General features: G+C 52.5%; 1 protein-coding gene across 1 annotated transcript; it reads right to left on the reverse strand.

Moving 5' to 3' along the window:
• Positions 1–63: 63 nt before the first annotated feature.
• On the reverse strand, positions 64–18,073 carry NUAK2 (NUAK family kinase 2). Its single transcript, XM_019918304.3, has 7 exons — positions 17,709–18,073; positions 8,830–8,950; positions 6,077–6,228; positions 5,657–5,722; positions 3,597–3,716; positions 2,918–3,050; positions 64–2,234 (listed from the first exon to the last, which is right to left on the reverse strand). The coding sequence occupies exons 1-7, from the start codon at positions 17,952–17,954 to the stop codon at positions 1,171–1,173; spliced, it is 1,902 nt and encodes a 633-aa protein (XP_019773863.1). The 5' UTR covers positions 17,955–18,073; the 3' UTR covers positions 64–1,170.
• Positions 18,074–21,656: the final 3,583 nt, after the last annotated feature.

Genomic DNA, 21,656 nt, shown 5'->3' on the forward strand with positions numbered 1-21,656 from the left:
GTGTGTTAAGAGAAAACTCGAAGACCTGTGCCCCCACTTCCCCAAAGAGAACCACAGAAGCTATTTTCCAATCATCGTTCTGGTTTTTAATGGGGTGGCTCTTTCTAGCCACCACAGAAGGGAAGAGGGACCATCAGGTAGATAGAATCAGGGCGTGGAGTGAGGGAGCCAGAGACCCCTTCCAGACAGAGCGATGGGACATGTAGATTTATAAAAGGCCCCCGGCTTCCCCTTGATCAGTAGGGAATCATTGCAAAAATATCTCCCTGTACACAAAACTTAGATATCATAGTGCATTTCCCCAGAACATAGTATTCACATTATTGAAAACAGTAAGATTCACTATTTTAAAAATGCAGAGCTGAAAACATAAAAATAAATAAGAACATTCTAGGCCCTGAAAGCCCAGAGAAACAGACACATCCATTCTCAGTAGCAGGAGCAGCTTGGAGGCTAGAGAAGTTCAGAGTCTTTGAGGTCCAAGGTGGGGTCCAGGGGAAGCCGGGCCCCTTGAGATGATGTCCAGTAGCAGCCCGAGCCTTTTCAAGTCTTTTAGATTCATAGCAGCGACTCCAGGAGGCTTGGGCCAGGTTTGGAGGATGCGAAAGGGGAGAGAACCTTTGAGGAAACAGAGGCTGTGTTCCCTTACTGCTCAGATAAATAAGGAAGGGCACACTCTAGAAGACCACTCCCAGGACACCCCAGGCACATTAGGGGGGTGCCACACTCCAGTTTGAGTGGTTGGTGGAGATGGGAATGTGTATGTGAACTTCAAGAGTTTCCATCCCCACCTTGGCAGGAGGGCACCATGCACAAAACTTACTCTTTATAGGAGCTGGGCGCTGGGAGCACTCTTTCCAGCTCTCTGCGGCCCTACTATGTGTACAAGAAACAGGCAACCTGGACTCAGCCTTGGGCCTTCCTCTCTACTTCTCTACTCATTTCCCTTCTACTACCTTCTTGGTTCCATGCGGCTGAAGACATTGAACCCTCAGTACACTTCACTTGCCCACTTCCCACATCCAGCCCTCCCCAGGGCTCAATTGCAAACCATCCCAGCCTTCTGGGCTGGGATGCTGGTCCTGGGAGGCAGGGAAGAAGGCAGTTTCCCCTCAGGGTGCAGCCAGCTGCGTCTTAGAGCCAGCCGGGATGGGGCAACGCCCCCCACCTTCAGCTGAGCTTTGAGCAGACCCCCAGTGACTGTTGGTAGGCCTCTGTCACCTCCTGGCAGTCCATCAGGGAAAAGCAGCTGTCCCCCAGGGGGTCCTGCCGCCAGCACCTCAGGGACCTGCTTCCAGGGCCCTCTGAGGGGGGCTCCTCAAGCCCCACGAGGTTGTCCACAGACACACAGCCCCGCAGTGGGGGCTCAGGGAGCCGTTCGGGCAAGTCCAGCTGGTCAAAGGACTCAGAGGACAGGATGCTGTCCTCACTCACTGCCCCCGTGGGGCGGCTGGCCCGGGCTGGAGGGTGAGGTGGGGCCAGTTCATCCAAAGAACCAAAAGCGGTGTGGGCTGTGAGCTCCAGGGCTGCGTGGGAGAACTTGCTGTTGTGTTTGAGGATGCCCTTGCGATGGAGCAGCAGCCCTGAGGTTTGGGGGGGCGTGTGCCCCATGGCATCCCCACTTACAAACACGTCCCCTGCATCCAAGAGCTCCCCAGACTCACTGGGTTCAGGAGAGGAGTAGTAGCCGGATTCCCGCTGGCGAGACTTCTTGAGGATGCCCTTCTTGGGGAGCGGGGGGGCAGCCTGTCCTGGGCTCACAGGGACGGGGCCAAGCTCAGGGCCCTCCCTTGCCCCTTCCGAGGAGGTCGATGCCTTCTTCTTGAGAATGCTTTTCGGCAGCTTGAGGTTGCCCTTGCCAGGGCGAGGGGAGGCGTCAGCAGCTGGGTCCCCCTGGAGAGTCTGGGCCATGTCATTCTCTCTGCGGGACTTCTTGAGCGAATGCTGGCGCTCCAGGCCAGGGGCGAGACTCCCGCCTCCAGGCGCGTGCTGCTTGAAGAAGCTGCAGACCTTGGCCCCGTTCTCCAGGAGGGGGCGGGAGGACCGCCGGAGCCAGTCAGCCACGGAGGCCCGGCCAGAGTCGCCGCCGGTGCGCCTTCCCTCGTGCACAGCTTCCTGCTCCCCGACACGGGTGGCATAACCCCAGTTTACCCACCAATGACTGGCCACATCCTCCAGGGTGGCCCGGCGGGTAGGGTTCACCATTAATAGCCACCGGATCAGACCACAGGCATCTAAAAGAAGAAGGAGAAGGGTTTCAGATCCATAGGCATGAGCATGGGCACCCACAGTCCCCCTCACTGGCTTACCCCCATTTGTGCTAAGACACTGCTCACTCCTGTGTCAGATATGCCACTCCCATCTAGGGCTCCATACACGCTGCAGCCCGGGCCGGCCCCCCAGTCTCCAGCTTCCCTGGATTGACTGTCGGGTTTCCTCCTGCATCCCACCACCCCTCAGGACCACAGCCATGTTTATGTGTTAGTGTGTATCCTCCTTTGCTCCACTGACATGCAACCCTCTGAGGGTAGGGACTGTTCAAGAGTAAACCAAGGTCCTCACACCTTTCTTCTTGCCTTACACATCGTACGTGAAAGGACAAAAAGATTTCTAAGGACAAGGACAAAAGCAGTAGGAAATGAGACAATTGTAGCAAAGAGGATCTAAGCTAGACCTTAGGAAGCACTTTCCAAATATGATAAAGCTTGCCCATAAAGGAAGGAAGGAGCTATCCCTTCCTTCCTCAGAGGTCACAGACATAGGAGGCAAAGAGATGACAGCAGGAGTTGAGGTGGAAGGTACACTCCATCTACAGTGGGCTGCCCTCTTCACTTTACTGTCACTGTTTAATTGCTGCCTCAGGAATGAGCAAAGGACACCCAACACCTAGATGAGAACACCTACACCTCTCACTCACCAGAGGGTTTAGGCGGCTGCCGGTAGGCCCCATTGCTGATCTGTTTCACCAGCGTCTTATGGTCCTGCCCATCAAAGGGCATGGAGCCATGCACCAGGATGTACAGAAGAACACCAAGGGACCAGCTGTCCACCTGAGGGAGAGAGAGGATCAAGGACCTCCTCATGCCACAGGCTAGAGGGCTTCCAGCCTCACCTTCATTCAGTACCATGGGGAAAAGGGAGCCCATGTTGGAGAACCCAGAGCCCAGTGTATCTGAGGACCACCTCCTTCTAGTACCCAGGGGCAGAGAGGGTGACGCTGCAGAAGGGACTGAGGTTCATGGAGAGCTGCTGTCATCTGCCTCCCCTTGGGAGGAGCAGCCACAAACATAAGATCAGTGATGAGGTCATCCCTTCTGGGCCAGGAGTGCTGGCTGTGACAGACACCATCCCTCCAGGGAGGCTGGCTGGGGGCTGGGAAAGGAAATGGGAATGTGGAAGGTGAGGGGCACAGAACCAGACTGGGGGGCAGAAGACTCTTGTTCCAGTTTTGCCACTCCCGCTAGAGACCCGGCCATACACTACTTTGGTGGGGAAGTGAGTTTTGTGAGCTGAGAAAGGGAATAACTAGAAAAGTAGCACATCCCTCTCTCAGGATCTAAGCTGAGGCAGGCTGGCGGAGGAGTCCAGACACTTACCTCTGGGCCCGTGTAGGGCTTCCCGTTGACGATTTCGGGCGAGGCATAGAGGGGGCTCCCACAGAATGTCTGCAGGAACTTGCCTTGGTGGTAGAGGTTGGAGAGGCCAAAGTCAGCGATCTGCAGAATTGGGTCAAACACAGGCAGGGGTCACACCAAGGCCTGTGTTGTTCTATAGCTCCTGGTCTGCCCCCCGCCAGACCCCGGGGAAACCCAGGCCCTAGCGGCAGGAAAGGGTGCCCATGACCCCTACCCCATACCGGGCACCACCAACACAGCTCAGGCCCTAGAAGAAAGAGCCCTTTGGAGGTTGTGTCAATGAGGAAAGCGTAGGCAGAGGTGTCGGGGAGCTCCAGGGTCCTCACTGTTCCCCAGGCCCCTTTGCTCACGCTGTACTCTACTCCAGGGATGCTCTCTCTGCCTACACACATCCTCCTGACCCAGCAAGCACACCTCCTCCTGGAAGCCTTCCATTGCCCTGAGATCTCCTCCTCCCATGAAGCCCTACAATTTGCAGTGGCTCACGGTAGCCCCTGCTTGTCAGTTCCGTCTCCTCATACTGCCACATCAATATGCTTCCCATGCTGACCTCCTGCCCCCACCCCTCCTGCAACTCCTAGCACAGCTGTGACCCATGGGTGGGACTAATGGCCACTTACTGACTAAAGGAAGGGTCTACCAGTTGGAGGGGGACAGACAATGTCTTATGCCAATGCCATGAACCTCAGAAGCAAGCTACCCCATGACCTGGGCTTGGGCTGCCCTTCCCAGCAAAGAATGCATCTCTCTGCCCACACCCGGGCAGGAACGTGGTGGCGGGACTGGGGTCAGCCCAGTATAGCTGAGAATCAGTACTGAAGGAAGAACAAAGATTACGGTCATGGCTATAGCCCAGTAGAAGGGATCTTCTTACAGGACTTCCTGAGCCCTCTGACATTGAGGGTTTGAGGGGCCCCAAGCCCATCTTCTCATTCCTCAGAAAGGCCCTTCCGCCAGCTATCCTCAGACAAAGGCTGAGGCCAATGCCATTTTGCTCCCAACCTCTTCATCCCCAGCAGATGGTCACGTGTGCCCAGGGTGGGGAGAAGTTGTTTATGAACTCTGGCTCCTTCATTTATGGGTTTTATCGGCCTCCTATCAGGCAGTTACCAGTTGAAGCCTATAATGAGGCAGATGATTGGTGCAGATGGGAAAGTTCGTGCCTGCCTGGGTTGTGTGGATTTATTGGCTCTGGCTTCCCCCTTCCTGGTCAGCATCAAAGAGAGCCCCACCTACTCCGGGAACTGGTAAGGAAAATGAACTCAGTGCAACTGGTAAGGAAAATGAACTCAGTGCCAGGGCGCCTCAGGGCACAGGTCAGGGGCCACTGGGGAAAGGACTATGATCTGGGTTCGGGAAGATTCTGAGGAGGGTCCGACTGCAGAGTCAGAGCCCTTCCAGGTATCTGCAGGGGCCAGCCCTTGCCGTCTCCCCTTCCAGCCCCAAGACCCGAGTTTATCACATCGACCTGAACTTCTCAGGCCTAAATTTAACTACTTAGACACGGGAATTCAGCAGCTGCAGAAAGCAGGAAGCTGGCTCTGGAGTGCTTGCTGTGGTGAAAGGTGCTAAAGGGCTACCTAATTGCGGCAGATTAAAGTGCGCATGCGTGCGTGCATGTGCATGCGTGCAGGTGGGGAGAACTCAGGCCATGGCCTCTCCGTGCCAGTTCCAAGGCTGTGAGCAGAAGCCAACCTTAGATCTAGACTCCTTCAGCCTTGTGACGTCAAGAGCACTGGTCAGGGAGTCAGAAGACTCTGGTTCTAGCTGAGGCTCAGCCACTTGCTAGCCATGGGACCTCATGCAAATCACTGCTTATCATAAGGCCTCAGCTTTCAATCCATAGAATGAGGTACTGAAACGGATGATGGCTAAGGTCCTTATCAGCACCCACATAAGAGTCTGAGCTTTGCTCAGCTCCTTCTGGAACCCCCTAAGGGCTTAGAGGTGCTTGGCAAGGGACAGTGCAGACAGGCTGGGGAGGGGTAGGGAAGCAGCTTTAGACAAGAAGTGAGGCTCACCTTGATATTTTCATTGGCATCTAAGAGGATGTTCTCCAGCTTGAGATCCCGGTGGACAACCCTGTTCTGAAAGAGGGAGGGAGGAGGGTCAGGGGAAGGCCACCAGGGAGGGAAGGACATGAGGACCTGGTCTGGACAGTGAGGGAAACACAAAGGGGGCCGCGTGGGGGTGAGCACAGGTAGGCTGGGAGGCCCATCTTTACTGGTACGTACTACAACAAATCATGGTCCTTCCAACCCCAGCCAAGAGACTTGAAGCCAGAGACACCAACATTCCCCAGGCTGAGTCCAGAATTGAGTCTTGCCTCTTTCGATCTCCCTGTGTGATCCTGGACCAGTCATGGAATCTCTCTGGTGAAACCAGCCCCCGAGCACCAGGGACCACCCCCTCAGCACAGGGCTGAGGCAGGTGCCGCTCACCTGGTGGCAGTAGTGCACGGCGGAGACAATCTGCCGGAAGAAATGCCGGGCTTCGCGCTCGCTGAGCCGCTGCCGTTCACTGACGTAGTCATATAGGTCGCCCCGGCTGGCGTACTCCATGACGATCACGATCTTGCTGCTGTTCTCAAACACTGGGGCAGAGCAAGGCAGGAATGTCAGGCCCCTCCAGAGTGCACTGCTCCCCACTAGGGAACACGGATCACTCCCAGGCCCCCAAACCAGACAGGACCTCCCACCAGAGACATCTGCTAATGAGGCAGGACAGTGCCCTTTGATGCTCCCAACACCTTCCAGTAGCAACGAATTAAGGCCAAGGGAACTGGCTCACCCTCCCTTTCCTTGGAAGTTCAGGCTTCGGAGGATTCTTAACACTACCCTGCAAATTCTGAGACATCACTGGATGAGAATGAAAAACCAGGCTCTCTGGTTCAGTACTTTTTTGCCTCGTGACCCTGGGCAAATCTCTTCTAGATACATCAGTAAGAATGTAGGTTTGGGATTTGAATCCTGCCCCCATCATTTACTAGCTGGGTGACCACGGCAAGTTATTCAATCAGTGTGCCTCAGTTTCCTCATTTGAAGAGGGATAATGATAGCAACGTCACAGAGCTGGGGCGAGGAATAGATAAAAGTTAGTCACAGCTCTCAGGCTGGCGGAGCAAGCTGGTGTGGGCTCTGACATACAAGCAAGCACTCAACAGACTGTACCTACTGTTATATTTATTATCAGCATCCTCACGCATAAACTTGAAAAATAATGCCCATAATAATGCCTGACTTGAGGATCAGAAGAGGAATAAAGTATGAAAGTGCTTTGTAGACTGTAAAGTACCATGGAGAGCTGAGATATTGATCACCCTTAACATCTTTGACTTCCCGTCCAGAATATCCAGGCTGGGGCTTTGTACATAGAAATGATCAATAAATATTTGGTAATTAATTGACTGGCTGGGCTCCTGGCAGCCAGCCTACTCCAGCTGGCTCATCTCCATGTGAGGAAGGGGCCCTATTGCCACCTCAGGCCTTGTCTTGCCTCCTGGAAAAGTAGGGAATGGCTGGTTCACCAAACTGGCCCTTCAGCAGGGTGTGTGTCAAAACATGTGTCTGTGATATTGCATCTTTGTGTCAAACGAGTCCTATGAGTTTGGCTTGCTCAGCCAGCCCCAGAGAGATTACTGTCTAGCCTGTGAGAAGGAGCTAAGAGAGGAGGCTTCTCCCAAGAAGAGTCCCAGCTCCCAGGCAGTTGGATATATGGTCAGGAGGACTGTGCTTTTTCCTAGGGGAGCACAGTGGTCCAGAATGCTGGGGGGTGCCTAGCTGAGGCTCCACCCCTGTGGTTCTCCACATCTCTGCAGGATGTGTGCAAACTTTGTGCCGTAAAATTGGGGGTCAGGAGCCAGCCAGGGCACATTCTGGAGAGCAGCTATGTTAGAAGTCAGTTCCCAGGACTGCAGCCTTCCCCCCAGTCCATATCTCTTGAAGTCTGTGGATGGGGATGGATCTGGGGGAGGTCTACCAGATACACAGTAACTATGACACCCCAACATTTGCTGAATCTGAAGGTGCAGTATGTAGCAGCTACATCCTAAGCTTCAGAGCTCAGTTCCCAGACCTAGCTATAGATAATGGGTGTGGGGAAGAATTCTCACACACACACACACACACACAGCCCAATCACCAAGCTTAGCCTGGCTTAACCCACTCCTCCCTGGGGGAAATAAACAGAGAAACAATTAGCCTTCCAGCCACCTGCTAGGGCTCATGGGAAAGGCTCAGGCCACAGGGCCATGTCAGTGGCTCTGCCCTAAGTCTTCCTCTAAACAGAACTTAAGAGAGGAGACCTCTCTTTCTTCCTATCAGGAATATTCAGACTGAGGGCAAAGCCACAGGCTCCCTTTCCTCCTTCCTGCTGTTCCTGCCATTCCTCGCTTCCTGTCTAACTGATATTAGGTAAAGGCTGGAAGCAGACAGGTGTGTGTGGGATGCTGCTCCCCCTCTTTCCCTCATCACCCTCTCTTGCTCACTTTGTTGTCTGGGTCACAGGGAACAGGGCAGCTGGAGTGGAAAGCCAGCACCGATGTCAGAGCAAGAGGAGGCTTCAAGAGACGAGGAGAAGTAGAAGCCAGCCCCATGGCAGGAATGATTCAGAGGACAGGAGGTCTGGCTCCTGTATATGAAGAAAAACAGCACCCACACACCTGAGACGCGTGCAGGTCCCCGTATGTTTCAGCCTCCCCCAGATTGCTAAGGATCTCATTGGTCTGGGGAGACAGTGTTCCAGTACGGAAAACCTAAGAACAAAAATGCCTACAATCTGTGGAGTTCCTCCCATGAGAGGAGCACTTGGTGACATTTAATTTGAATTTTTTTTTTCGGCAGTGCCACAGGGCATGCGGGATCTTAGTTCCCTGACCAGGGATCAAACCCGTGCCCTCTGAGGTGGAAGCACAGAGTCCTAACCACTGGACCACCAGGGAATTCCCTGGTGACATTTAATTTGATCTTTGCAACAACCCTGTGATGTAGGTGGGATTATCCCATTTTACAAATGAGGAACTGAGGCCCAGAGACAAAATTAAATTAGTTGCCCAAAGTCATATAGCTGGGTTTCAAATCCAGCCTGTGTCTTTTTTACCTCTGTGTCATCTGTTCCAACTGGACACACACACACACGTACACACACACACACACACACACACACACACACAGCTTCAAATGCTCCACCTCTGTACCTTCGTGGATGGCAATGACGTGGGGGTGGTTGAGTGATGACATGATCTCAATCTCTCGCCGAATGTGCATCAGATCTTGCTCGTCTTTGATTTTGTCTTTCTGGATCAACTTGATGGCCACCTGGGAGCAGAGAATGCAGGAGAGTGAGGAGAAAGGTCTGGCAGGTAAAGGCATCCCTGAGGACACTCTGGGAGCCCTGACCCTGGTGATCTGCCTACAGCCGCTGCAAAGGCCACAGCGCGCACCCAGAGAAGCCTCTCCACCCTTCACTGGGGCGGGCGGCAGAGAGGCTGGAGGGAACCTTTTATGTTACGTATGCTTTACCACACACACAAAAATCACCCAAAAAAGTTATGAAAAAAATGCTAGTCTCTTCGGTCTAGGTAAGTAATGTCTCTCCCCCAGCAACAAACAAACAACTAGACAGTTAAACAGAGTCCTCTGGGCTTTGCTATCTTGTCCGTAAAGGTGAAAATGCCATTTAAGGATTAAACTCTCTGGCTGGTACATGTGGTGGGTTCAGGAAGGGTGGAAGGAGGCAAGAGGAAGTGGAGAATGAACCGCCAAGAAGCAGCTTAAGCAAAGCTCTTAGAGACTGAGGCATCTCGCCCCCTTCTCTGTTCCACCGCACTGAGCAGCGATGGTGACAGAGTACCAACAGCGCATGCAGTGTGTGGGGAAGACACCGCGTGGTGAGTCAGGGGACCTGGGCCCTCCAGGCTCTGTTGCTGTGCTCATGGGCAAGGCCCATGCCCTCTCCCAGCCTCGTTTTCTGTGAAATAAACAGGCTGGACTAAGATGTCTGGGGTGCTTTCCTGCTTTGACTCTGTGAAGTGACCATATAAATGCCCCGGGGCCCTCGGAGGCTACAACTCTGGCATCAGGCGCTGGGCGGGTATGGGGTGGGGTGTCACAGGGCTGGTCAGTTCCTGACAAGTCCTGTCCAAGGACACAAATGGTAAATATAAGACTTCCCCTTCACAGGAGCGGGGCAAGTTATGAGAAATCCCGAGGCACAGGCTGAGGAAAACAGCTCCTCGTTCATTTCCCAGGAGGGTTCGCCTCCCCTCAAGGTTCAAAAGGAGTTGGAAAAAAGGGAACCCAGAGCCCAAGGGGCGGGGCCTCTAATCCCCCTTTCACAGGGCTCTGGAGGCAGACAAAGGCTTCCGGCTCCGCTGCGGACCGCGGGCTCGGGCCTATGTCCCCCTCAGACAAGAATGCGGAACAGCCGTAATCCTGTAAGAGGAGCAGCTCACAATGCCCTGGGCCTGGTCACCCCGGCAACAGGCCAGGGATGGCGTGCCCTCCGCCCCGCTCCTCCCCTGGAGCTGCATCCATGAAAGAGGGGAGGCCCGGCTCTCTCGCCCTCCCAGAGCAGGGCAGGGAGGACAATGGCAGCAGGAGGGACGGTCACCATGGAGTCTCCTGCCCAAGCCCCTGGAGGGGCCCAGGCTGCAGCTGCAGGGGCCGGGCTGCACCTCAGGCGCTCTCTTCACGCCCCCCACCCCTTCTGCTCCAAACCACCCCAATGAGCTAAGCAGAAAAATCCCCGGCTTAGAATTGCCCAGGGGGTGGGGATGGGGGGAAGGGGCTTAAATCCTCCTCCAACCGGCCTGGAGCTTGGTTCCTGAACACCTCTCCAGACCCTTTTTCTCTCCCTGAAGGGGAGATTTTATGGACTAGTTCTTTTCTCTCTGAATTCTCTGTTTTAAAAATCAGACAATACAGTGAAGCTTCAAGACAACTCTTGTTGCTCCTAATTCCAACCCACTAGAGCCATTAAAGTCTCTCCTACATAGAAACTCCAGAGCTGCAACCGTCTTGATATATCAGATAATGTTCTAATAATTTTTCAGTTATGAATTATCACTGCAGAAAAGAATTATGGTCTTATAACTGCAAAAAATGAACTCTAGGTACAAATGAAAGAGTTGTCACTTGTACATGAGGACACACCAATCCAGTGGCAACTAAACATGTTTGCCGAGACTTTAAAGGTTATGGTGATTATAAATATGAACACAAATGCCTGCACTGAAACGTAATTGCATTACTTGGTGGTGGGGCTCAGGGCAGGCTACCCCAGACTGTCACTTTGGCATGTGGATGATTTTGAGCTGAAGACGATGAAGGCTCAGCTGACTCAAGAAGAGCTTTCTATCCCTCCCTTAACTGCATTAAAGAATTTAGATAGGAGGTTTGTACCAGAGAGAGCGCTATTAGCAGAGATAACTTTTTTCATCAGGAAGACTTATCTGCATGGCCCAGCAAACATTTATCTACCAAGCATTCGCTCTTCCCATCTTTCTGTGAATTGCCTTCCTCCCCTTTCCAATGGCAGACCCCTGCCCCCTTCTCCTTAGCTCGGGATGGCAGGTAAGCCTCAATTGCCTGACTGTTGGGGAGCCACATAATTGGGGGGGTTCCTGTACATGTGAAATTAAATTTGTTTTTCTCCTGTTAAAAAGAAAAAAATCAGACAATAGATAAAATGCCATGAGCTCTTCAGATAAAGGCCCATAAAACTGAATTAATAGAGAGCAAAAAAGAAAAAATCACATACCTAGATAATGAAACAAATATCTGAGAGCTTAAGGTACACACATATGCAAAAACTAGGCATATCTTGGATGTACAATTGTACACACACAAACATGTACAATGAGATAAATCATCGTGGGCTAGGAGGCAGAGCTCTAAAGAAGACAAGGCCTAAAAGAAATGAGGTTTCAAAAAAATAAAGGGCTCTGAGGGGTGCTAGAAGGAGTCCCTGCGTGGGTAGAGGGTGTACAGGTTGAATCCTGAGATCTATTTCTTTCAAATCTGGAAGTCTACTGTTTAAAATCAGAATTGTTGATCCTTAGTGGACAGTTCCGTCCTCCTGCAAGCTCATGCTCTGGCCTCGGGGGGTGAGGTCAAGACACCCCCCCCCCCCGCCCCCGCATTGTCTATGTTAGGTCTTAGGAGACCACAGCTTGGCTGGTACTTCCCAGGAAAGAAACAACTTAGGTCCTCATGCCTCCACCAGTCCCCAAGCAGGTGACAGACAAGAAGAGCCATGTATCACTGCCCTGGTGGGGCTGGGCCACTGTTCCCCCATCTATCCTAGTCCCACTGGACAGACCTCAACTGTTTCCTGGTGAACACAAATCACAAATAAATATTTATTGGTTAAGTCATTGGGCTGATCCCTGACTGATGGCACCAGTGCCCAGATAAGACTTTCTGCCCTTTTTCCAAGGCATGGGTGGAGAGTCAGCCATGTTTGTGAGAACTCATTTTGAGGGACCTTTGTTCTCATCTGCAATATAGTTGAGCAACCATTCAAATATAGTGACTAGAGGAAAGGAAGAGAAAAACAGTCGCTGAATGGATCACCCAGAGGTAGGAAGGCCACCTCCCTGGGGACAATCCTGGGTCATCCCGTATAATTATTAACAGTGCCCCTTTTACTCCGCAAAGTATTCGGGTTGAGATGTTATATTATACGGCCACCCTACTCAGAGGGGGCAGGAAACAGAGGCACAACAATGACAATATAAATGTGAACACCAGATCGGTGGAGGGGTGTCAAGAGCCCAGGTATCTAGTCTTTATTTGCCCCTTTGGAGCTACATAACTAGAGAGAAGTCACTTAAATGATCCTGTTAACTGGCCTGGCTAGTTTTAATGTCCTCATCTGAAAAATAAAAGGACATTTATCCTCCAAACATTTGCTGAATGCCTACTACGTGCCTGGCGCTATGGTAGGTGCCTGGAGCTATGGTAGGTGTTGGAGATTCAGACAAAAATTGCATAGCCCCTGCGCCAAGGCCCTTGGTCCAGTCTAGTGCGATGAACATGACGGTTGAGATCCCTGGCTGCCCAGGGGCTCCAGGAGCACTGGAGAGCTTCCTTCGCCTGGAGGAGCAGGGCAAATCACCCCTGGGGGAAAACTCTGTTTTAGATCTTGAAGGAAGAGTGGGGTTTGCCAAGCCGAGGTGGGCAGGCCTTTGAGGGGGGCAGTGCAACAAGGGTATTCCAGGCAGAGAGAAAGGTTTGAGCACAGGCCAGAAAGAAAGGAAAGGAACTATACACGAATTTGCACATTAGGATCTCTAAGCTCCCTTCCAAACTCTAGCATTCTCCGCTGAGCTTCTTCAAAAATGGGTCACGTGCTACTACGCCAGGAAGGTGCTAACCAAGGATTGTTATAATAGGTTTATTCAGAGGCCCCACGCTATATCTATGTTTACCTGCCTGAGCAAAATTCCTACTGATACCAGCCCAGTGATTTTCTTGCCGCTGTGGCCCTGCATGCTGGAAAGGCAGCAGAGCTAACTCCTTATCCCATTTTGTAAATGGCAAACACAAAAGTCCAGAAAGGTGACTCTTCCGAGGTTCCTCAACATATCAAGGCTGTCAGGACCCAAGATGGAGGGGTGTTGCCTGGAGAAACCACCACTTCAGAAGACAAAAGTTCCTTGCAGATGCTCTGCCCTGCCTCCAGCTCCCTGCCTCCTACCCCTGTAGAAGGGAATGCCCCACACCCTACCATGGGCCAGGCTGTGCAGTACCACCAGCCACCCTCATCCCACTTACAGATATACAAAGACGTTGGAGAGATGGGCGCTGGGGCTCAATTGGTTAAACACTGCCTTCTCTCCTCCCTGTCCCCACAGGAACTCAGATCAAGAATAATCTGGAGCTTCCCTGGTGGCGCAGTGGTTGAGAGTCCACCTGCCAATGCAGGGGACACGGGTTCGTGCCCCGGTCCAGGAAGATCTCACATGCCGCGGAGCGGCTGGGCCCGTGAGCCATGGCCACTGAGCCTGCGCATCCAGAGCCTGTGCTCCGCAACGGGAGAGGCCACAACAGTGAGAGGCCCGCATACGGCAAAAAAAAAAAAAAAAAGAATAATCTGGATTCAGGAGAGGATGGCAGAAAGGTCTTAGAAAAAGAAGATCTAGAGGTGCTGGTTTCAGGTGCCGGGAGAGAGGGTACAAGCTGGGCATCTCTGGTCATAGCTATCACCCAGAGTTGGAGCCAAGATCCTTGACTCCTTTTTGGCCTTTCACGGAGCAGCTGCCTCTGGGAGGTGGGGCAAGGAGCTGGAGGATGACCCATTTAGATAATGCAGGAGAGGTTGGGCTGGGCTGGCCAGGGCTGGCAGAGTGGGGATGGCTCACCATCCCACCCAGCCTGCCAGAGAACCAGGCTGGGAGCAGGCATGGGCTCTGAGGGGAGGCTGAGCTGCTTCCCCTAAACCCCATGCTGTGCCCACCCTTTCTTTGCCCACTCTGCCAGGCTGCCAGGCAAGGTGCTTCCCTGCCCAGCCCTCTTGTGTGGTTTGGCCAGAGTCCAAGGACAAGAGTCACCTGCAGCTGGAGTCTCCCTCCCTGCTGCTGAGCAGGCAGATGCAGGAGGAGCTGGGAGGGCAGCACCGCACAGAAGAGGCCTCTGGCAGCTGGCCAGGCGGGAGCCCTTCTCTGGATCAGGGGCTAAAGGAGAGGCTGGGACTTTGAACGACGTAGAGACCAAAGGGCTTAGGGAAGCTGAGCACGAGCCATTCTCTTGCTCAGGGCAGGACAGACCCAGGGTGGGGTGGACTCTCCCTCCCCCAAGAGAGGGAGGGTAGGACCTCAACAAAGCCAGCCTTGCTGGGATAGTAACACTGTGTGTGTCAGCTACTGTGCTGAGCACTTCACATATATTATCTTATTTAATCCTATGAGGACCCCACGAGGTAGGAATTATTATAATCCCCACTTTACAGATGAGGAAACTGAGATACACAGAGGTCACACAGCCGGTAAGCAGTAGAGCCAGGATTCTGAATGCTTGCACTCTGATGCTGAGCTGAGCAGTCTTCCTGACAAAGTAAAATGTAGTGGAGCTCACCTACTCGGGATCTCTCGACACTGTCAGTATGTATGGGGGTGGGGGTTGTTCCCAGTGACTCCTCCCACCCTCAGCGCGCCTGGAGCTCTGGGAAAGGCAGTCGGAGCTAGCTGTTGGAATGACAAAGCACACTGAGGCAAGCCTGGGCTCAGCCCAAAGCCAACTCCCAGTGCAAGACTCAGTATTGGTCATCTAGCACCTGGGGTGGTCAAGTCAGGAGCCTATGTTGCAGGCATGCCACTAACCAGCCACAGGACATGTCCCCTTCCCTCTCTGGGCCTCAGTGTCCCCATCTGTCAGTGAAGGAATCAGACCATCTCAGTCATTTTCAAACATTTTGAAATCCCATGCAACAATCCAATATATGAGACAGAAGCACCCCTGCCCCAGATCACTGTCCCCTTGGACTCCCCTGTGCTCCTCATGGAGTAAAAATTCCATGCAGATCAACCTAAAGGCTTTGGGGGACGCCACCGTTCCAGGGACCCTAGCAGGTGTTTTTGTTTTTAGGGGAGGGGTGGTCAGGAGAGCTGTGAGAGTCAAAGGAGGAAATGCCAAGTGGCTACCAGGAGTGTAGTCAGAGCTAGGAGATCCAGAGCAAATATTGGTTTTTCCTTTAATGCCCTCCTGGAGGAGCCATTAGTCCTGCTCACCCGCCCCTCCCTCTGGACAATCCCATCTGGCCCCTGAGAATCCTATCCAGGCAGGGTGGGAATGCGAAATGTGGAGAGAAATTGAGATGGAAGTCACCCAGCGGGCTTTCCTCTGAACCCTCAGTTCACTTTGAGGGGAGGTTGTGGGCTGCTCCCACACTCCTCTCCCCCACTGAAGATCCTGAGGCACCAGGTTGGTCTCTCTTCAGGGAGAAGAGTGAAGAGACAGGAATGGGGGTGCCGTGCGGGGAGGATTCCTCTCCAGAATTTTGAGAAACAATTAGCAGCGCGTAGAGCTGCTCTCCAAGGAGGAGGGAGACCCTGAGCAAGAAGTACAGGGTGGTCTATGGATCAGGGAGCTTTAGGGCAGGTCCCACTCCTCCTGATGTGGGCTCCCTGTATACAAGAGACATGAAGCCAGGGAGCACCTTCTGAATTCTCTCTGTTCTGATGTAATAAGAGCTGGAATCCCTGCCTACAGCCACTGAGGTTTGAAAACTGAAAGTTGGTTTATCTCATTCCAGAATCAATGATCTCTCCTTTTCTCTCTTTCACACACACACAGAGACACACATGCGGTGACCCAGGTCAAGAGCTTAATGGGATTTCTGAACTTCAATCTCAGTTTCCAGGCCACCCCAGTGCCCCCAATCCAGTCTGCCCCCCAAAAGAGGCACGAGCCACAAGCAGCTATTTTCCAGCTGAGCCCCTGACAAAGCCTGGGCCCAGCTGTCTCCAGCCTGGAGCCTCACCCGGCCCTCACACTTTATAGAAAGAGAAAGAAAAGGAAAGCCAGGAAGTACATGATTGCCCAATAGCTGTAACCTGGCAGCAGGCAACTGGGGACTGTGCCAGGTGTTAGCAGGAAAAACATACTCGGTCCTATTGATGAGGCCATAATCCATTCCCTTTCCCCAGCATCCACTCTCCTTCACCAATGAAATGACTTCTTGAATTTGAAACCATCTACTGGCTGCAAAAGCAAACAGTCTGGGGAGGTAACTCCTGCCACAGCTGATAGGGCAGACCATGGCCACCCATGCAGGCACACACACATACATGCACATCTCATAACCAGCACCCAACTGGATTTGGCAAAACAATCCCTAAACCACCTGCCCTAAAAGGCCTGTCAAAATACAGAGTACTTAGGGCCTTCCCTGGCGGTCCAGTGATTAAGGTTCTGCGATTCCACTGCAGGGGGCACAGGTTTGATCTGCGTCCTGATCCCACATGCCAAGCCTGCAGGGCGCAGCCGTCCCCCCAAATACAGGTTATTTGGCCCCATCCTACACCTTCAGAATAAAATCCTCTGGGTGATGAACTAGAGAAGGAATGAAGAAGTATTTTAAACAAGCACCCAGGTGATTCCTATGCACATTAAACTCAAGTTTGGGGACCATTGTTAACTTTTGGCAAAACTGCTATCCCTTCGGGGCCAGCCTTTTCAAATATAAATACCAGTTCTCATGGCGGGTTCTATTGTCAGTAACAATTTAAATTCATATTTGTATCTCATTCAATCCTCATAGCAGCTGTGAGGGAGGCTCTGTTTTCTTCATTTTTGCAGAAGGGGAAACAGAGTACAGAGATAAAGTAAATTACACAAGGTCCCACAGATTACTACTACTATACACACACACACATCCCAAATTAACAGGACACATACCTGAAAAGGCCCCAAACCCAAAGGTATCTTGGGGCACAGTGGATCTTTCACGAGAGCCTAGTTTCACATTTACCAGAATTAAAAACCCATCACAATGAAACTCTGACTCAATCTTAGACCTGGAAAGGACCTAAATGTCAAACCCACCCGCGCCCCCCGGGAGGGGGTGATATCTCCACAGTATGCTGGGCTGCCAGACTATTAGAACTGAATTGAGGAACTGGACACTTCATTCACTTTTTCATTCAACTACACACATTTACTAACCCCTTGCTAAGATCAGGTGCCTTCTACTTCCTCTCCCCATCCCACTCTATTGGATAGTCTGTTACAAGCAAAATTCCACTTAAGTCTCATCGTCTTTAGGAAGCCTTCTCATCTCTGGACACCTTTCGTCCTCTATGCACCCCGCCTCACTTATTTGGCAATCATCACTTGCTGACCGGAGTTGGTGGGGTTCTCAGGTCCACTACCATTGTCCCTACAGCCATGGCCAATTTCTACAGTGAACACTACCAGCACCCAATACACATACGCAACCTCAGCGCGGTAAAGACTGAATGCGGGCAAGTCCACCAAGCAAGGCACTAGCTCCCGGCCCACCCTCCATCACCCGCCGCCTGCGGCTAACTCCCGAGCCTGGCCGGCTGGCGCCGCGAGAGGGAGCCGCACTCACCAGGCGCCCAGAGCTCTCCCGCGCCTTCTTCACCTTCCCGTAGGTCCCCTTGCCCAGGGTCTCCAGGAACTCGTAGCGGTGTCGCAGGTTGTGCTTGTGGTGGTGCCGCTTCACTGCCTGCTTCTTCATTAGGGGCTTGGGCGACTTGAGGAGCCCGTCGGCCAAAGGCCGAACGAGCTCCGCGGCCAGGGCAGCGGTGGCCGAGGGAGCCGGGCCGAGGCGCCGGGGGAAAGCCAAGGACTCCATGGCGAGCAGGTGAGCGAGGGCAGAGGAGGAATCGGCTGGGCAGAGAGACCTAGAGCCCAGGTCGCCTGCCCACTCGCGGCGCGAGAATCCACAGCCGTACCAAGGCGCGCGACCAGGCGCCGAATTCCAAGTTGTTATAAACGCCCTGAACTAGAGGCTCTGGCCACACCCCCCGGCACCCATTGGCCTGATCGCCGGCTGCGCGTGACCAGGACCGCCAGCATTGGCTTGCCGGGTCCCTGGCTCCGCCTCCTCCCAGAGAGGCTGGGAAAGGTGTCAATGGAGCCCCGCCCACCTGGGCCCCCGAGGGTCAGGCAAGGGGAATACCTTACGCCGGGGTCGGCTACGCGGGGCGGGGCGGAGATGTTGTGGGGGTGTTGAGGGGTGTTGGGTGGGTGGCGGCGGGGGTTGATACCACTGGGGTCCAGAAATTTTCAGGGGCTCTGGAACAGCGCTTACCCCTGAGAGGCTCTTGGTCCTGGTTAGAGGCACCTGTTGTCTTTCCATTGTGCTGTTCTCATTTAGCAAGGGGCAACCTGACAGTACTAGAGGTCCCCAAAGTATTTCCCCATCCTGAGTAATTTGCTTCTCTCAAATCAAAATCTGTAAAGGCACTTGACCACTTCTTTAAGACCGTAAGGAGGAAGGAGGGATGGAATGGGATGGAGGCAGACTCTCAAGTTGGAGGGCTAGGGGAGAGCTGTTTCAGGGTTCTGAATTCAACTGTCTTCAGTTGGATCAACCTTAATTGTATCCCAGAAATGCAGTTCTGGAAAGTTCTTACTTCTTCAGCAAATAAGGCTTCTAAATTTGAGTGGGTCCCTCAAGATGTGGTGGAATTTACAAAGCATTGGGAGGAGGTGGAGAGAAACAAAGGGAAACATTCATTCATTAAAAAATGTATTACACTCCTGCTATATAACTTGTGTCCCTAAACCTGTAAATAGCTGCCCACTCAAGTTTTCCTTTCTGTGATTTTGGAGCCAGGTAGGTCATGACATATGGCTTCACTTTTAAGGCCTGGAGCAGAATCCCCAGGTCCAGAATCCCCATACTGAGTGTCATTTAGAGTGAAATGAGAATATCCACAGGCTCTCCTGCTTCATCTAGATGTGGAGTGTAATGGGGAGAAAGGAACATTTCCCCTTGAGTCTTCATGGTAGCTCAATCCTGTGCCCAAGGCCACACAACTGGTGAGAAACTGGCAGAGCTGGGATTCAGAGGCCTCAGGAGGATGGTGCCGCCAGCTGTGTATTCAGGACATGCTGAAGATCAAGAAGGACGTGATCCCCAGTGACTGAAATTTATATTTAGTGTCTGCCCACTTTCCCACTTCCACTGATCCTTTCTATTGTGAGTTAGGGGTGGAGAATGGGGCCGCTGGCTTCCTTTGTAGCTGGAGAGGATCCACTTATGCAGGAAACCAACACTGCTTCCCCAAATCTGGAGGATCACAGGAGGTGGTAGCCAGTTTGGCATTCTTCTCTCTGCCGGCCTCCCCTGGGTTATCTGTGAAAATAGAATGAGGCCCAGGTGAAAGTTCCCCCCCCCACTTCCTTTCCCCAATGAGATCTGCATCCATTCCTGGGGCCAGGTAGCTGGGGCCATCTAGATAGATTAGGGCTCTCAAGAGGAAGCATGGGTAATATAAGATCAAGCACAGGGCTGAGTGTTAGGAGCCCTGAGTTCTAGTTCTGACTGACACCAACCATGTCTGTGGCCTTTTACCCCATCACTTAGTCATTCTACAAATACTGGTGCCCACTAGGTGCTGGCCTATGGATATGATGGTGCCAGGGTGGACATGGTCTCTGAGAGTTCTCAGTCCAGTGAGAAATAAGCAAATCCTAGACAGAGGAAGATGTGTACACAATGGGGGAAGAACAGAATGCCCTTGGGGTATATAACAGGAGGGAGCCCCTAGCGCAGAGAGGAGGAGGTTGGTCTGGGGCAGTTTCCTAAAGACAGAGCCTTTTAAGCTGAGACCTGAAGGATCTGAGACAGTTAGCCAGATGAATCAATATTTTATCATAAGTAAGATGAAAGAATCATACAGATGAGCCTAAAATTCCCTTTCAAGCTTAATCAAGACTTCTATGAAATCTAGATTAGTCTAGACCTAATCTAGATTCCAGGTATCCCTAACACTTAGCCCACTGCTAGGCACAAAAAAGGCACTCAATAGATGCTTATGAACTAAAGGAATGCGTGTGCAGTGGAATTCAAAGGCTAAAGTGATTTCCCTCTGTTCCCAGCTAAACTGACTATTGCAGGGGTGGGGGGGTGGGGAGTTGGGGTAGATCTCCCGTACCTCTTGGACCTTCCCCGCCCTCACTTCAGATTCCTTTGATCAGAATGTGAATCCCCATTTAGGGGGCAAGTCATGATAGCCAAAGTCTGCAGAGAAAAGAGATCTCGGTTCCAGTCAAGACGCAGCCTGCTGGCCTCTAAGGAACTACAAGAGAGGGCTTTAGTGATGAATGGACCTGGCCGCTGTCTGCCTACAGCAGACAGGCCAGGGAGGCAGACAAACAGACACAGAGCCGGAACAGCATACAACTCGGAAATGATCTTAACTGCTAAAACTCAATGCTCAGATTCCTTCAAGGGAGACCTGGTCTGTCTCAGAGTGAGAATGCCTGACAGGGAATCTGATTACGTCAGGGGACTTGGCTGCCGGCAGGTATTGGGGAATTCCTGGGTCATGTGCTCGGATGTGCCCAGGAATCTGGGCTGAGCTGAGCCATCTCAATCCTGCCTGCCCCACCAGCCAGTTGCGGGGTGTTGGGGGGAAGCCTACTGTTGGTGATCACTGTGTGAGGGGCTCTGGGATTAACCATTTATTGAGCCTACTAGGTGCCTCGCTGGGGAGACAGTTAGGAACAAATATCTGTGCCAGTCCTTGCACACTTCACAATCTGTGTGTGTCTGTGTGTGTCCAGACCAGCAGAAGAGGATGTTAATGTGGCTCAGAGTAAGGACTGTTGTGATGTGTGAAGTGCAGGGTGCTCGTGGGAGGGCAGGTGAGGGATACCAAGGCCACACTTTGGGGTATTTCTACTGAAAAAGAAATACATCTAAGATGACTCTTGAGGGGCAACTAAGAATTAGCTCCCTGCTCTCAGGAAGTTTACAGTTTAGTAAGGGAAATAAGATAAATAAAGTACCATGTAATCCAAAGCAGGAAGTGGGAAGGCTGGGGCTTCCCTGGTGGCTCAGTGGTTGGGGGTCCGCCTGCCGACGCAGGGGACACGGGTTCGTACCCCGGTCTGGGGGAATCCCACGTGCCGCGGAGCGGCGGGGCCCGTGAGCCATGGCCGCTGGGCCTGCGCGTCTGGAGCCTGTGCTCCGCAACGGGGGAGGCCGCGACGGGGAGAGGCCCGCGTACACAACACTGTAAGTCAACTATACTCCAATAAAAATTTTAAAAAAGTAAAATAAAAGCTAAGAAGAAGGTTACATAGGTGGTTTGGTCAGTAGCACAAATTTAGGGCACAAGAGACGCACTTAAATTCTTGAAGGAACTTCCCTGGTGGCGCAGTGGTTAAGAATCCTCCTGCCAGTGTAAAGGACACAGGTTTGAGCCCTGGTCCGGGAAGATCCCACATGCCGCGGAGCAACTAAGCCCGTGAGCCACAACTACTGAGCCTGCACTCTAGAGCCCGTGAGCCACAACTACTGAATCCCGCACAATGAGAAGCC

Source organism: Tursiops truncatus, chromosome 1 (assembly GCF_011762595.2).
Source record: "Tursiops truncatus isolate mTurTru1 chromosome 1, mTurTru1.mat.Y, whole genome shotgun sequence".
Classification (NCBI taxonomy): Eukaryota; Metazoa; Chordata; class Mammalia; order Artiodactyla; family Delphinidae; genus Tursiops; species Tursiops truncatus.

What these genes read in the sequence shown, in the direction of transcription:
- NUAK2 (XM_019918304.3), bottom strand. Translation starts at nt 17,954, where the DNA reads ATGGAGTCCTTGGCTTTCCCCCGGCGCCTCGGCCCGGCTCCCTCGGCC. An exon ending in GGGAGAGCTCTGGGCGCCTG is followed by an intron (nt 8,951 to 17,708) that starts GTGAGTGCGGCT and finishes CTCTGCTCCCAG; the next exon opens with GTGGCCATCAAGTTGATCCA. An exon ending in ATGCCAATGAAAATATCAAG is followed by an intron (nt 3,717 to 5,656) that starts GTGAGCCTCACT and finishes CCAATTCTGCAG; the next exon opens with ATCGCTGACTTTGGCCTCTC.